The sequence below is a fragment of the Daktulosphaira vitifoliae genome, unplaced genomic scaffold, assembly GCF_025091365.1.
Source record: "Daktulosphaira vitifoliae isolate Bord-2020 unplaced genomic scaffold, ASM2509136v1 Scaffold_1, whole genome shotgun sequence".
In the NCBI taxonomy this organism is placed as follows: Eukaryota; Metazoa; Arthropoda; class Insecta; order Hemiptera; family Phylloxeridae; genus Daktulosphaira; species Daktulosphaira vitifoliae.
In genome coordinates, this window is record NW_026099572.1 from 66,661,888 (window position 1) to 66,676,475 (window position 14,588).

At 24.6% G+C, this 14,588-nt stretch overlaps 2 protein-coding genes across 2 annotated transcripts; one reads left to right on the plus strand and one right to left on the minus strand.

The window, feature by feature from the left end:
• Positions 1 to 469: 469 nt before the first annotated feature.
• Positions 470 to 1,641, minus strand: LOC126894341 (uncharacterized). The gene is made up of 4 exons (XM_050665278.1): positions 1,418 to 1,641; positions 921 to 1,058; positions 636 to 863; positions 470 to 548 (listed from the first exon to the last, which is right to left on the minus strand). The coding sequence occupies exons 1-4, from the start codon at positions 1,475 to 1,477 to the stop codon at positions 507 to 509; spliced, it is 468 nt and encodes a 155-aa protein (XP_050521235.1). The 5' UTR covers positions 1,478 to 1,641; the 3' UTR covers positions 470 to 506.
• A 2,611-nt stretch (positions 1,642 to 4,252) lies between these two features.
• Positions 4,253 to 6,917, plus strand: LOC126894340 (uncharacterized). The gene is made up of 4 exons (XM_050665277.1): positions 4,253 to 4,423; positions 4,489 to 4,626; positions 6,024 to 6,257; positions 6,729 to 6,917. Exons 1-4 carry the CDS (start codon positions 4,376 to 4,378, stop codon positions 6,852 to 6,854), a joined length of 546 nt encoding a protein of 181 aa, XP_050521234.1. The 5' UTR covers positions 4,253 to 4,375; the 3' UTR covers positions 6,855 to 6,917.
• The last annotated feature ends 7,671 nt before the right edge of the window (positions 6,918 to 14,588 follow it).

Here is a 14,588-nt window from a genome sequence, read left to right on the forward strand (position 1 = left end):
AATGACCTACATTTTATGTATCTTTTATATTAAATATTAAATTATATCCCATTATAAGGGGGAACAAAGGTTGCCTTCCCCAAGATGCCGATTCAAAAAAAATTCAAATTATGTGTCATGATTACATACCTTATTGAATATTTTTGTCACGCAATAATGTAACCATTTAAATTAAAAATAAATAATTAAATCGAAGTACAGACAATTTCAATGTTAAAAATTGTTAGTGTATTTATTATAAAAAAATTGTTTTGAAGAACAATACTAACTATACAGTAATAATGATAAATATAGTATTATTTTACAATAAAAATTCCATAATATGAAATTATGTGGTCTTTTAAAATTAAATTTTAAAAAACGCTTAATTAAAAAATAGTTTCAACAAAATTTTATATAAATATAATTAATACAATATCATGACAGTGATTTGAAAATATTATTGATCTTGTAAACTTGATATCTCTAATTGTTTTTGAATTCATCCGGGAGTTTAACTGAGTTTTTTAATTTTTTCTTTTGAGAATATTTGAGTCAATGATATTACTCTGTAACAATTTGAATTGTTTATAATCATCGTAATTTAGTTAGAAATTTCGAAAACTATTTTCTTTTAATAAAATAAAATTAATTACCTCGGCTTGCTTTATGTATTTAACTATTGTGTCGGCTACACTTTGGATTCCTGACTGATAACTTGGTCCAGCTCTTTCTTCAAATTGTTTGTTAAAGTCATACAAACTTTCAATAGCTTTGTTGTATACATGGCTTGTATCTTTCTTCAATGATTCGTATGTTTTTTTTATTTGAGGGTCAGTATTACCAATCACACGATCATTCCATTTTAACAACAAGTCATTCAACTAAAATAATATATCATCATTAACAAGAATATTAAGAATTAACTATGAATGTATTACATTAGAATATGAATCTTGAAAACTTTCAATTAATTTTCCAAGATGTTTTTGATCTTCAGAAGAAAGTGACCTTCTTATTTTGTTGAAACTTTCAACAAATTGTTCTGATACGGTATTGAAAGCTGAGTTGAGTTTAGGCTAAAAATAATTTTTTTAATTATATGTAGATTAATAAAAATTCAATTTGTAAAAATAGATTTATGGTTGTTAAACAATGATATTATATCAAATATAACAAAATATGTTTTTTTACCAATGTATACTAGTTTTCTTATTTTATTCGTAATAGTTCTAGTTTTTATTAAAAAATTAAGAAATTTTTACTGTTTTACATAGCGGTACACAAAACAATCAATAACCATAGATAAATAAATTTTTTAAAACAAAATTTGTAGTTAAGGATAATTTTTCTAAATCAATCTTAAATATAATGTAAAATATCTTATTTAAACAAAAAATCATTCTATTATATACATAATTAAACAATAGATTAATACCTGGTAAGCTGAAGTAAAACCAAAAATAACGACAAGTATTAAGAGGATTTTTGCGTCCATGTTTAGAAAAACGGTTAGCTGCTTTCGATGTCAAATAAGAGTGAAATTAATAAATTAGGCTGAGATCAAACGCTAATAAACTAATTTAGTCTTCCTTATCAAATTCGGTCTCCATTCATGACTGTTTAGTATTAAAGTACAAATTGACTTTACTTGAAAACATTCTATAATATATTAACAGATTATTTTTGAGAAAGCAATATTTATTTGTATTTATTGATATGAGTATAACAAAGATAAAAACGAAGGTTAATAGTACAATTTAAACAATAATCTAAAACTATTACTTATTAAGCATATAAAAAATCTCTGAAGAGGCATTATTAAAATAAAGACAATAGCGTTTTATACGACCAACATCGTTGTTATTTTACCTACATTTATAAATATTTACATTACATTAAGTATTAATCTATGTACCAATGTATCATCATAAAATTCATTACTAAATAACAGTTCTTTTTATAGTTTATTAAAAAATAATGTAATAAAAAAATTAAATATTTTATCAGATTTCTTTTACAAATAAAATTTTGCGTTGGCTCGTGTGAATAGAATTTTGATAAAAATGTTATGAATCAAATCACATCTTTGCTAAAAATATTACTAATTAGTTCATTCACACGGCGGTCTCTAAAAAATGTTAGGTCAAAAATACTTTGACTATTAGATGTGGCCAATTTTCCGAGGTCCGAATGTCAATAACTATACGATATTTTAATCTTCATTGTATAATTATTGATATATGATATAGTTACGCTTTATAAAAACATAAATTTAGAAGTTTAAAAAAATATTATTATTGAATTTTTGTTTTTATATGATTTTGTTAAGTAAAATTTTTAATTATTAAATTATTAATTTTTTAATTAATAATAAACATTACACTAATAAATCCGTGCAAATGTTAATTATTATTTATGCTCGACTATATAATTAATGTTTAAAACTACTATGTCAGCTTGATATTTTACTAATAAAATTTATTAAATATTTAACAACGTTCAAACCATTTAATGATTGAAAGTTGAAATTTATATATAGAGTGATTAGTAAGTAATGAAACGAGTTTCTATTGTGTTCTTTGTTCATACATAATTAACCTATTTTCTACTTACCGAACACCCTGTACATATTAATATACTTTAAGTTTTAAGCTGTAATTGTAAAAAAATGTATAATAACTTTTTCGCAAAATATTATATTCTGGGTTACTACTAATTATAGTGTATAATAGTATTAAATTAACGTTACTAGGATATTTATAATAATTTGATAAAAATCACAATAATTTATTTCAATTATATAATTGTAAAACAGTATATGAAATTAAATTACCATTAACCTGAAATAACACGATGAAGTAATTTATATAATCTCTGAATCTCAAACAGAACAGCTAGATCTGAATAATTTTTTTACAAATAATAACTTTTATACCTCAATTTTAAAAATCATTTATATAAATATATATATATAGGTTTGTTTGATCAAAAGGAATTAAAAATCTGATTTTGTTCGTGCGATTGATGAAAAACTGATAAAATTATAAAAACGATGCTTCGGCATGTTTTCACAAGAGCACTAACCAAAAAGAAAATGATATTGATACAAAAACTTGACAATGTGCTGTCAAGAATAAATGAGAGGGCCAAAGATAATTCTTACATTATTCAAAGTTTTACTATTTTCTGTTTGTAAAGTTTGAATCAATAAAATTTACTCACAATATATATACAACGAAAAAAAAATGTTTTGGTTTCCTTTAGTTACATATATATATATATTTATATACATATACTGTATTTCTTGATTTATCAATTTTTAACTATTGTTTAGCATCATCATATTTGTATGTGTGTGTGTATCTATCTACATTGGAGGATGAGTACGACCGATAAATATCTAATCATGTAAATAGTCATACCCATAATTCTTCCTAATCAAAATCTAAAAATCATTATAATTTCAGAATTACTATTCCAAAAATAGTTATTGGCCTGTCATTTTCTTAATTAGTTTACACCCTATTATATAAGTTATATATATATATATATATTGTAATTTGAAATAAAAAAGTTGGAACCTCTATTAGTTATAAGAGATGATATTAAAAAGTAATTTATAACAGATAAGAAATCTGTTCAAGGAATTTATAATAAATATTTTTATTATTATTAAGTGAGTAATGAGTAGATTATGATAAAAAATCACCCTTCATTTATATACAGATTATATTTGTTTTTGTTAATTAATTTAAAGGAAACAATTACACGATTTTTAAACAAATAGACTAAAAAATAATATAAAATATAATTTATATATATTATAAAAGTAATAATATATATAATTGTATATTATTTAAATCAATAATCTTATAAATCATTCAACTTTAATTTATTCTCAATATATTTATCTGATTGTTATTAAATTCAACTTCTTAAAAATATACTTAATCAGTATTAGTGATACAAATTTTAAATGTTAATTTCGTATAATATACATATCAAATAAAAGCTTTGGTCTATTCGTGATTATTTAATACACAGATTGTAAATCAAGTTCTAGTATTCATGAGTCATTGAATAGTTGTTTTAATAATTTATAATTTTTAAGTTTTCCGTCATTTACTCAATTTATCAAATTATATAACGTTTATTTTTCATTAAATATATGAATTTCAATTTTGCGTTGTACAAAAAATGGAGGGGACAATTTAGTGTTTATTATACGTATGGTACTAAGTATAATTGAGTCCAAGAGTCAAAGTAATTCATCACAATATGAATATGCATAGTCAATTAAATGTATTTAATCATGTACTATCTCCTTAAACTTTAATTTATAAAGATTTTATCTATATTTTTATGAGTACAATATTAAACATACTACTTTAACATGAAATTATTAATAATAATTAATCTACTATTTGCACTGTTAACTCAAGTAATTTATTTATTTATTTAATATTTCGAGTTGTGTACGATTAATATTGACGTTAATACTTACAGGTGGCATCAGTTCAGACCGTAAAACCAAATGTGACTTTTACTGCAGCATTGAACAATGTCATTCGTGATTTAGCTAAGATTGGCCATGATTTAGTGCATAAATTCACAAAAGTTATTGTTTCAAAAGAATTCAAAATAGTAATGTACTTTTAGTTATTTAAATTTTTTACTTATAACGAAAATGAATTTATATTAGTTTTAAAGATCTGTTGTATTTTTCTTATCTTTTTCGGTTTTCGTCATTTATTCATGCATTTCAAATGATATATAAAACTATTATACTATTCGGATTGCTCAGTAAAATAATAACGTGATGAGTATATCAGAAATAATAATCAAATTAGTTACAATAAAGTTTGGCACGTTGGGTTCCGCGTTTTTTGAACAGTGAACACAAACAAAACTGGGTGCTGCCGCTTAAAAATTCTTTGAATTGCTTGAATTGGAGGGGGTGCAATTTTTAGATATATCGTGACAGGCGACGAGACATAGGTTCATCACTTAATTCCTAAAAGAGCAAAGCAAGAAAGTCACCATACCTACTTCAGGCTGGTGGGCACAGAACACTTTGAACAATGCTTGGAAATACTATCACATCGATTACAATAATACATTGATGTCTAGGATGATTATGTAAAAAAAATAGTTTTTGAGCTAGGAATTCGAATAAAGTATCATGTTTTTTTTTTTATATAATTGTCTATTTTTTACAGCCTAGAGAACATATTTTTGGAGAAACCTCTCGTATATTAATGTTTAGTACAGTTGGGTTGCATAATTACCATGACTCCCGTAAATATTTATTATAATAATATTTTTTGATATTTTGAATTATTGTTTGGGTGGTCTCTTTTAATTTTACTGTACTTAGTTTTTTCATTGGATTTTTATAAATAGCATACCAAGAAAAAGCTTATTGTTATTTAGTTTATTTTAATAAAATTTCAAAAGTGTCAGTGTTCTACAAAAATGTTAGAAATACTAAAATACATTTTTAAAATATGGAAATATTCTTTTAAAAATCTGACATATTTGATTAAATTTTAAAAATTGTGGAATTTTTTCAATTTTAAGCATTGTTATGTTCAACTGCATTAAAATAGGGTTCTATTGATACATCATTGATTAAAATCCGTTTAGTGTAAGTTAATAATTTTCATGAACTGACATAAAAAAACACACTTCATTGCAAAACCAAGACCTTCTCCACTTCGCATAGAAGCTAAAAATTATTTTATTTTTAATTATTTAGATAACTATAGAATACATTTGATCGAATTATATATATTTATTTATTTATTTTGTATTAATTCAATAAGTCATGTAAGCATTCATTTAAACATTGTCTAGAAAAAATAATTTTACTTTTTAACTGCCACTCTCATACAAACCTTAAATATTAGTTCACTCGTTCAAATATTTTTTTAATAATAGAAAACATTTTTAAAGATATTTAAGTGTTTTTTAAATACATGCAAATTTTTTTAGATGATGTCCGAATTTATTTGATTCACTGTATCATAAAAATATTTTAGGTAATTGCAAAAATCAATGAGTTGCTCGTTGATCTCATAAAAAGTTTGAGTACAAAAACGAGAGAACATTTAAAGCACAAAGCAGTAGGTGTTGCCCGAATATTTTCAAAATTTCAAGAAATTGGATTGAAAAATGCTAGAAAAATTTCACATTGTGTAAAAAGAGAGTGCACAAAAGAATCTACAAATCAATTAATTGCCGATAATATTAATGATTTTTCTGATATTTTAGATGTAAGCATGAGCCACCAAATATAATATAATTTTTGAGGATGCTAATTTTATTTTTTCCCCGCCCTAAAAACATTATTATATGACAACTATAAATTGTGGGTGAACTAATTCCTCAACTAGTGAGACTAATCCTTTTCTTATCTTCCCTTTAATTGTGTTTATAATCAAAGTTATAATTAAGTATGTATATAATGTTTAAGTATAAATATTCATAAGCATACTTTAATCAAATCTTTTATAACTAACCTTTTAAAAAATGCTCGTTTATAAAAATACATGAAAGTTCCATAATTTTGAGAGATCTCAGATTTAATTTAAACGGTTAGCCTAAACAATTCTCCAAAGATTGAACTTATAGAATTTTTCAATGTTAGGTTTTTATTACACAAATAATGCTATCAACATTTTTGTTTCTATATACATGTCATATTTTAATTTTTAATATTCTAACTTTTCTTTCTTTCTTTTTAGAAACTAAACGAAGTCATCCAACCTCTGAATTCACAAAAAGTAGGAACTTATGGAAAAAATTTTCGTTATGTTTTAAAGTTATACAAAGCTGATCCTAACTTAACAATTTATGTTCAAGATGAATAATATTAAAATTTGTTAAGCTATTGTTTGTTTTTTTTAATACACAATCTCAATAAAATATTTCAATTTTTGTTTAATTAAAATAGCCTTTATATACCTTACTATCGTTATCTAGAGTTTAGTAAATCTCGCAACAGAAAATAATTATTAAATTCACTACAGCAATAAGGTTTTAAGGATGTACACATAAGTGGTCATATTGGCTATTAAATCGTCTTACTGAGGTTTTCTTTAGTTTAAGAGCTGCTGAGAATAGAATTCAAGATTTTAAACCATAGAGAGCTGTAATTAAAACTTATAGTCATAATGCGGATTCTATTAAAAGATAACGGAGCTTTGAACGTTATAACTAAGTGAACTTTTTTTTGACAAAGACCTTTGTCGATCTTTTGAACGGAAGAAACCCGATTATGAAAACGAATACCGTATTTCTTAAGAGGCACAAGTAGAATTCATCATGTCATCGACGAAAGCCCCAAGAGATTTGCATACACCACAAGACCGCATCAAAGCCATGGGACATGGAAATTAATTTTCAAAATCTAAAAAGTTTCAAGATATTAAGATTCATTACGGGAATTTTAATTGAAAGGGGACGGAAAACGACGATGAAGTAAAAGCTGATGTTGTGCGAATTTCTCAGAAACCAAAACGAAGTCACTGAAAAACTTGTCTGGTATTTACGCATTTTGACTAGTATAATATTGTAGTATTATGAATAAATATTTTGATTGAACTACTAGTGAATAAATGACAACATATACTATTATAATATACACATGTGGCATACATTATAATAGTATACTTTACATAAATCGATATAACTGCTCAACCGTATTCAATAAATTCAACGACTGCCACGTCCGTACATTTCTAAAGATATTCAACACTTTAAAATGTGCTTTTCATCGTTATAAGATACGACAAATTCGTTGGTGCGAAATAAGATCCTCTTCCACGGCGTTCACTTTATTATTGTATTTTATCAAGAAAATCTCGAGATTTAAAAATAAAGCTGAATAATTCTTTTTATTTTTTGTTGACTGCAACGATATCTGATCATTCTAATTTCAATTATAATTTTGAAACATTTTACGTGCTTTAAAGTACATAAGTTTTATATTTCTAATTTCTAGGAAACTTAAATTTTAATTTAAAACCGTGTCACTTGTTTAACAATGGATTTACTTATTATTCTATTAAAGGCTACCATTATCCGTGGCAAAATCTTTTGACTTTATAAATTTCTTTAGAAAAATTAAAGGGAAATTCATATTCTCTATGAAAGTATTTTAAGGTAGCTTTTAACAAATATTTATGTTGGAAATGATTATTTTTTCTGAATTATTTTTAAAACTTACGCCGTCAACTGTTGTAATGAAAAATAGTTTTCATCGAAATTAATGCCTTATTTAAAAAATTCTCTCTTGAAAACACGTCAATCACTCGCTTTAAAGTGCATTGCAAATACCTCTCAAAGTTATTAGGAAAACTAGTGGTAGAGTGATAGCGAGAAATATTTACAGGGAAGGGTTGTTTTCAATAACGTTTAACATTTTGAGAAATTAACGGTAGTCCTTTGACAACACCAATACATGCACATATTAACTGACGGGGTCATGTAGTGCTCAGGTCTTAGTTTAGCCTTCGAAGCTAGTCGATCATTTGTCAAAGTCTTTTGCCCCTTGTCTCGCTTCTGAAACGTTGATAAATCGACAAAACCACGCCCTGTCTATCATAGTTAGCATAGAGTGTAATTTCGCCCTTATGCTCTCATAACAGCTTAAATTCCTGGGCGTCGTTCATATTACATAGCCGTGTTTACGAAATTCCAATAACAACAAAATGTTTAATAGAAAAGATTTCAGTTATGAAAATTAATTTTATCCAAATATGAGTGCAGTAATTTTTCAGCAGAATTTTTATGAATAGTATATAAGAACATTGAATTACAAAACAGGTTTTCATCAATACATTTTTGACTTTGTAATCTCATCGTTCTATATTTAAGTCGAGTAATAAATGTAAATAAACATTTAAAACGTTATTAGTTCCCTCATGAAAATATTGTAGACATTAAATTTTTTGTACTGATATAACTTTTTTCACTACATTTTATTTTGATGGTGGTAGGTTAAACAATTTACATATTTTGCACTGCAGCGGTACCGCTTAATTTGCAACGCTGACAAGGTGTTCTTGTTTGTTTTACTCATAGAATGACAGAGGACCGAGAAGCTCTTGTTGATTGCGTTAGCACAAAATTATGACGGGTTTTATCAGTAAATCGAGTTAACATAATATTACAGTGGTATTAACAAAACAAGCCGACTTCGGTTAGTATATAGCCACAAGGGCCGTTCCTGAGAAATTAGTTCCTCCCCTTTCAGTGTTCACCCCAATACTAAAATAAAATTATTCATCATACCGTCGTTTTTATTATAAATTCAGGTAGTTATATATAATCAACTATAATAACTATGGTATTTTAATAATTTAAATTTTTCGAAACATAATTTGATAAAATCAAATAGTATTTTGTCATCTACTAAGTAATGCAATAGAATAAATTAATTAAATACAGCATAATTCAAACAAATTTCATTTAAGTAAAGTTTATTTAGCTAGACTTTTACAAAGCTCAAGTTTGAAAATACACATAGAGTTAAGTAGCACCTTAAATTCACATAGTATTATCAGAAATTCATTTATAAAATCTCTTAATAATTTGCATATTTAAGAAACATAAAAATTTAATTCCCCGAAAACTATATTTTATTACTTCTAGCATGAAGTGTTCTTTTATTGATGACTTGTTACTCCTTAACTTATATTGTACTTGTCACCTCGTCTTGATGATACGTCGTTATTCATTCTTGAGAAAACAAATTTTTTCAGTTTGCATATTTTATACGTTTAACTTAAAATGATTACAAAAAAACAAGAGCATTTTTCTTTTTTTTAATACACTTTTACCTTTTAGAAATAATTTTAATAAAATAAAGCTATACAATTTTTATAAGAAGTTACTGTACATTGTTATTTTGTAAATAAATATTGCTTGCTATGGTTATTAACCATAGATATTCAAGATTTAATTTGATCTTATAAAAATTATTGGAAAAAATAAAAAAACACGATAATCTATTTTTTATTCAGAGAAATTCAGTTTATTAATCTTTTTGATACTGTAATAGAAATTTATTATTTAATGCACCTAATACATTAATGCGATTTTATATAATATCGTTAGTTAAAATTAAAATAATATATTATGACATTGTAATAATATATTGTATTATAAACTGGTGTAACTTTGAATAATAGCTAATTTATTATCTAATAAAAGTTTTTGGACATATTAATAATACAAAATATATTAATTAATAACGTATAAATTCTAAAAATATTTTTACTACTGAATAATTTTAAAAATATCTCTGTATTAAAATAGATTTGTCCGATAAGATTGTGGAATTAATTCCTGCAGTAGGATTTTTTTTCGTTAAACATCAATATTACTGTATTTAATGCACAAGTTGTATTATTTTAAATATTAAATATATTTATGCATATAAATACTCAGATAGTTGACATTTTATATTTAACACTTGGTTTTTTATTTCAATAAAAGATATATTGAAAATAATACTATAGAAGTAAACGTCTTATCAACATTATCGGTTAAGTACTATTCACTTTCAATAGGATCGAGGTTATGTAAATTTAAGTGAGTAAAAAGCAACCGGGAAACAATAAATGCGATAGGGAAAAGTAAAAGAGCCTTTTTAAAAGTCTTTAGAGTGCAAAACGATAGACTTTTCCATATCCATTCTTCATCATTTTGTTATATACATGTTTCGTATCGATTAAATACTAGTGTCATTCATAACCTACCATAATAAAATGCATGAAAAGAAACAAAAGAAGCAAAATGCACAGAGAATAGAAAAAATGGTATTCATCGTTTGTCGTCTGTTCGTTATAATCTCCCTTGAATTCCTTTCATTATCCTGTTTATTGTATTTGTTATTTCTGTGCATTTTCTTTTGCACCATACATTCACATAGGAATTCCCGTTAATTGAATTTATGTTAAATTGAGCGCACCTAGGGGATAAAGGACGAATTATACTGTTCGGTATAATTAAAAAAATGTTGTGAAAATAATGACTACCTAGTTTTTTTTTATATGTTTTTCATTCGTAATGCATAGTGTGGAGATAATCGTAGTTATTCTCCAAACATTGCTCATTTTAATTACTGTATGCATTTTAATAATGAGGTTTTTGTAATTTAGACTATTAACTTTACAGCATAAAAATCTGTGAATAATAAATTTTCTAAATTATTCAGTAACATCAAATTATTCTTGATCACTAAACAAACTGTTTTTTTATGTCAGTATATAAATAATTGATTAATTAAATACATTAATAATCCATAAACTTTTTTAATGAAAAACTTAAGTAATGCATTAATTGATTTCTACACATTTTTGCTTAAACTCAATAATGTTAAATGTTTAATTGAGATTAGTCACGTGTCAAAAATATCATGTTAGACTGCGTCTGAGAAAGAAAACCACAAAAATGCGGTAATTGGTGTGAGGGGCAATTATTATTAATGTGTTAGTGCGTTTAAAGGGGTGCTATTCTATTTAATTAAATAGCAGGATACGTGAAACTTATGGGTGAAAATAATGCTGTAGAATGAAATTTTCGTGAAATGCTTGCAAAGGCATAGCTTGACACACAAAATGATTCATAATAACTATAATTTTTCAGTTAAATGAGTTTCATGAATAGAACATTAATTTTAGAAAAGAAATCCTTGTACTCTCCCAAAGCTACACGGATAATGAATTTATAGTAATGTTGCATTGTGTGACTATTTTGTAATTTCAATATTTTGTATTTTTTGTATTATTCATAGTACCAAAACGTGTTTTTACTGAATAATGCATAAAAACTTGAATTATCTTATTTTTAAGCTCAATGTTTTAATTTATATTAAATTGAAATGGTCATTAAGTGTCCATCAATATTAATTTTACTAGTTTATTATTCATAAATAAGTTATAATTATTTATAACAATTAAGATTTCTTAAAATTTTTAATGATATTAAGATGTGATAAATAATCTCTTGTTTTCTTTAATGAAATAAAATAGTAGATTTTGTTTTATTAAAGGTTGCTGTAACCAAGTATTTCCCATTTTTGTGAGGAATTTTCAAACACACATTCCTTAAGGCTTACTTTCAAATTAAAACCAATAATTCTAAGAGCGATTCAATATTTTCCAAAAATAGCTGAAATATGAAAGGGGTGGTTATGGTATGAAATTAATCTAAATGTCGTTTACAAATTGAATAGTTGTTTAATACATTTTAAATAAAATATAACTCAAAATATCCTAGAAATTAATGAAAACTTATTAACCCTTCAAAAAGGTTTACATGATATGATTCGTGATACATACTGTATTAGTGAAAGTTTTTTACTTTTAAAATAAAAAAAAAATTTTTTTAACCTAAAAATACTATTTATATGTATCTTAGAGTATAGGAAACTTATAGTTTGAATGAAAATCTATGTTTTTACCTATATATATATATATATATAGGGTGTTCAGTAAGTCAGTGAAAATGCTTTCAAGTTAGTTATTTAGGCATTGAGGTATTTAATACTTAAAAGAATAATATTTATTTATAGCAATGCTACTAAAATTTGATATGTTATTTTGCTACACAAAATATTAAGTTAAATAATTTGCTTTTTCAGGATTACATATTAATTTTTCTATTTCTTATACATTTGTATTATATTTACTTATTAACAACCTGGTGTTCAAATATCTCTCTTATATTTTAGTACCAATTCGTATATAATAAAGTTATTAAAATAAAACTAAAATTGTTTTTATTAGACTTATCAAATGATTTAGTCTAATAAAAATTATCTAATAAAATGTTTCTTAATTTTTTTTTATTTAAAATTTCTATTGCGTAATTATGTATTTATTATTTGAAAAGTCCAAAATAAAACTTTTTAGTAATACTGTCAATTTATTATCTTAAATGTACACAATAAAAATTTGAGAATGCTAGCGTGTTAATAGTAAAATATATTAGTGTATTTTGTATTATAATACATTAAAGTAATTTTCCTAATAAAAATTAGTTAACTAAACAAAAAAAGGTGAAGTATAAAGAGATCAAAATGGCCAGAATTTATATATAAGTGAAATTAAATAAATTAGGTATTATTATTAAGTTTTATCAAATTTATTACTAAAAATTAGTGAAAAATGTTTAAACTGAATTTTTTAGTAAAAATTATATAGAAAATAATGATTATTTAAGAAAATTTAGTTTTAAATGATTGCATAAAAGTTGTATTCTGGGGTTGGTTATGCTTGAAATGGCTTTTTCAGAAAAATAAATCAGTGAATAGCCCCTAAAAAAGTGTGCAAAGAGTAGTCATACAGAAAAGAATGTATCAGCAAGTGTACACGATTAATGATGTCATGGGTCCTTTTTCCAAAAACGTTTTGCCAAGTTTGTTAAATGAGAAGAACGGTGACGGTGAGAAAAAAACGCGTAATTAATGAACTCGAGTCTAATCGTCTGGATAATCGGATACTAGGTAAAGAATTTCGATGGAAGGAAAAGAAATACATACAAGTAATCAATCAATTTTTTCTTTTAGGTCAGCAACCCAATAGTCAGGTAAGTTAATTTTTATAGAAAGAATAACTTATAGAAAATTCACTTAATAGTAGAAGTTTATTTTTTAATTTTGAGTGGACATTTTTGTTATTACTATTTTACGATGGTAAATATCTAATAATCAATTTAAGAACAAATTAATTAATTTATGTTTCATTATTTATCAAAAAAATAATTGCTTGAATGAATGAAATGAATTAAATTATAGAGACATTAAAATTCCAATAAAAATGTGTAATCATACTGCATCCTCTTCTAACTAGTAATATTCCAATAGTTGTTATGTCTAAAGTGACCTTAATTTTTAATATAATTTTTTTAGTAATTTCTTTTCACAGGACAATATTCACTTTATTGTATTAAGTATGTAAATAAATTATGTGATAAATCTATTTTAATCCGGGATCGGAACCCAAATTAAAAAAAAAAAACGGGTTTTAAATCGAAACTCTTTGAAATTACAAAACTATAACTTATATAAAACTTAAAAATAAAAACATTGAAAACTTAACCGTAACCAAAACTGAAATCTCAGCATAATTTTTATTTCGGTATTTGAAAGATATATAAAAACTCTTAAAGAGATATATAACTTTTTATTTAGTTATGCTTATATTGTTTTAGAAAAATCACGTAAACTAGCCCCTTGTCAAAAAGTTGACTATCAATAAATAGGTATAATTAAATTTGTGTCGCACTCTAGTTGTGTGTTCAAACTCTCTATTTACATAGCACTACCTCACTACAGTACTATAATTAAGTTTTGTGTTATTTATTTTAATAAAAAATGAAATTTAAATAAACTAAAAAGTAATAAATATATTCTGCTGTCGAAAACAGATTTATAAGTATGATCTTAGTAGTGTATTTATCTAACTCCAAAAAAGTTTACCACCGGTGGGGGACAATTCATTGTTCGATTATAAATTTTGCTATTTTTGAAGGGGAATAATTACGTTAGTATCGGTAAAAAAAAAATTAACCAATATGATTAATCTTGGTTAACA

Coding starts and splice junctions, on each gene's coding strand:
- LOC126894341 (XM_050665278.1), bottom strand. CDS start 1,477: ATGGACGCAAAAATCCTCTTAATACTTGTCGTTATTTTTGGTTTTACT. Junction 1,059..1,417: donor GTTTTACTTCAGCTTACCAG/GTATTAATCTAT, acceptor AATTATTTTTAG/CCTAAACTCAACTCAGCTTT. Junction 549..635: donor AATACATAAAGCAAGCCGAG/GTAATTAATTTT, acceptor AAATTGTTACAG/AGTAATATCATTGACTCAAA.
- LOC126894340 (XM_050665277.1), top strand. CDS start 4,376: ATGAAATTATTAATAATAATTAATCTACTATTTGCACTGTTAACTCAA. Junction 4,424..4,488: donor TATTTGCACTGTTAACTCAA/GTAATTTATTTA, acceptor TAATACTTACAG/GTGGCATCAGTTCAGACCGT. Junction 4,627..6,023: donor TTTCAAAAGAATTCAAAATA/GTAATGTACTTT, acceptor AAAATATTTTAG/GTAATTGCAAAAATCAATGA.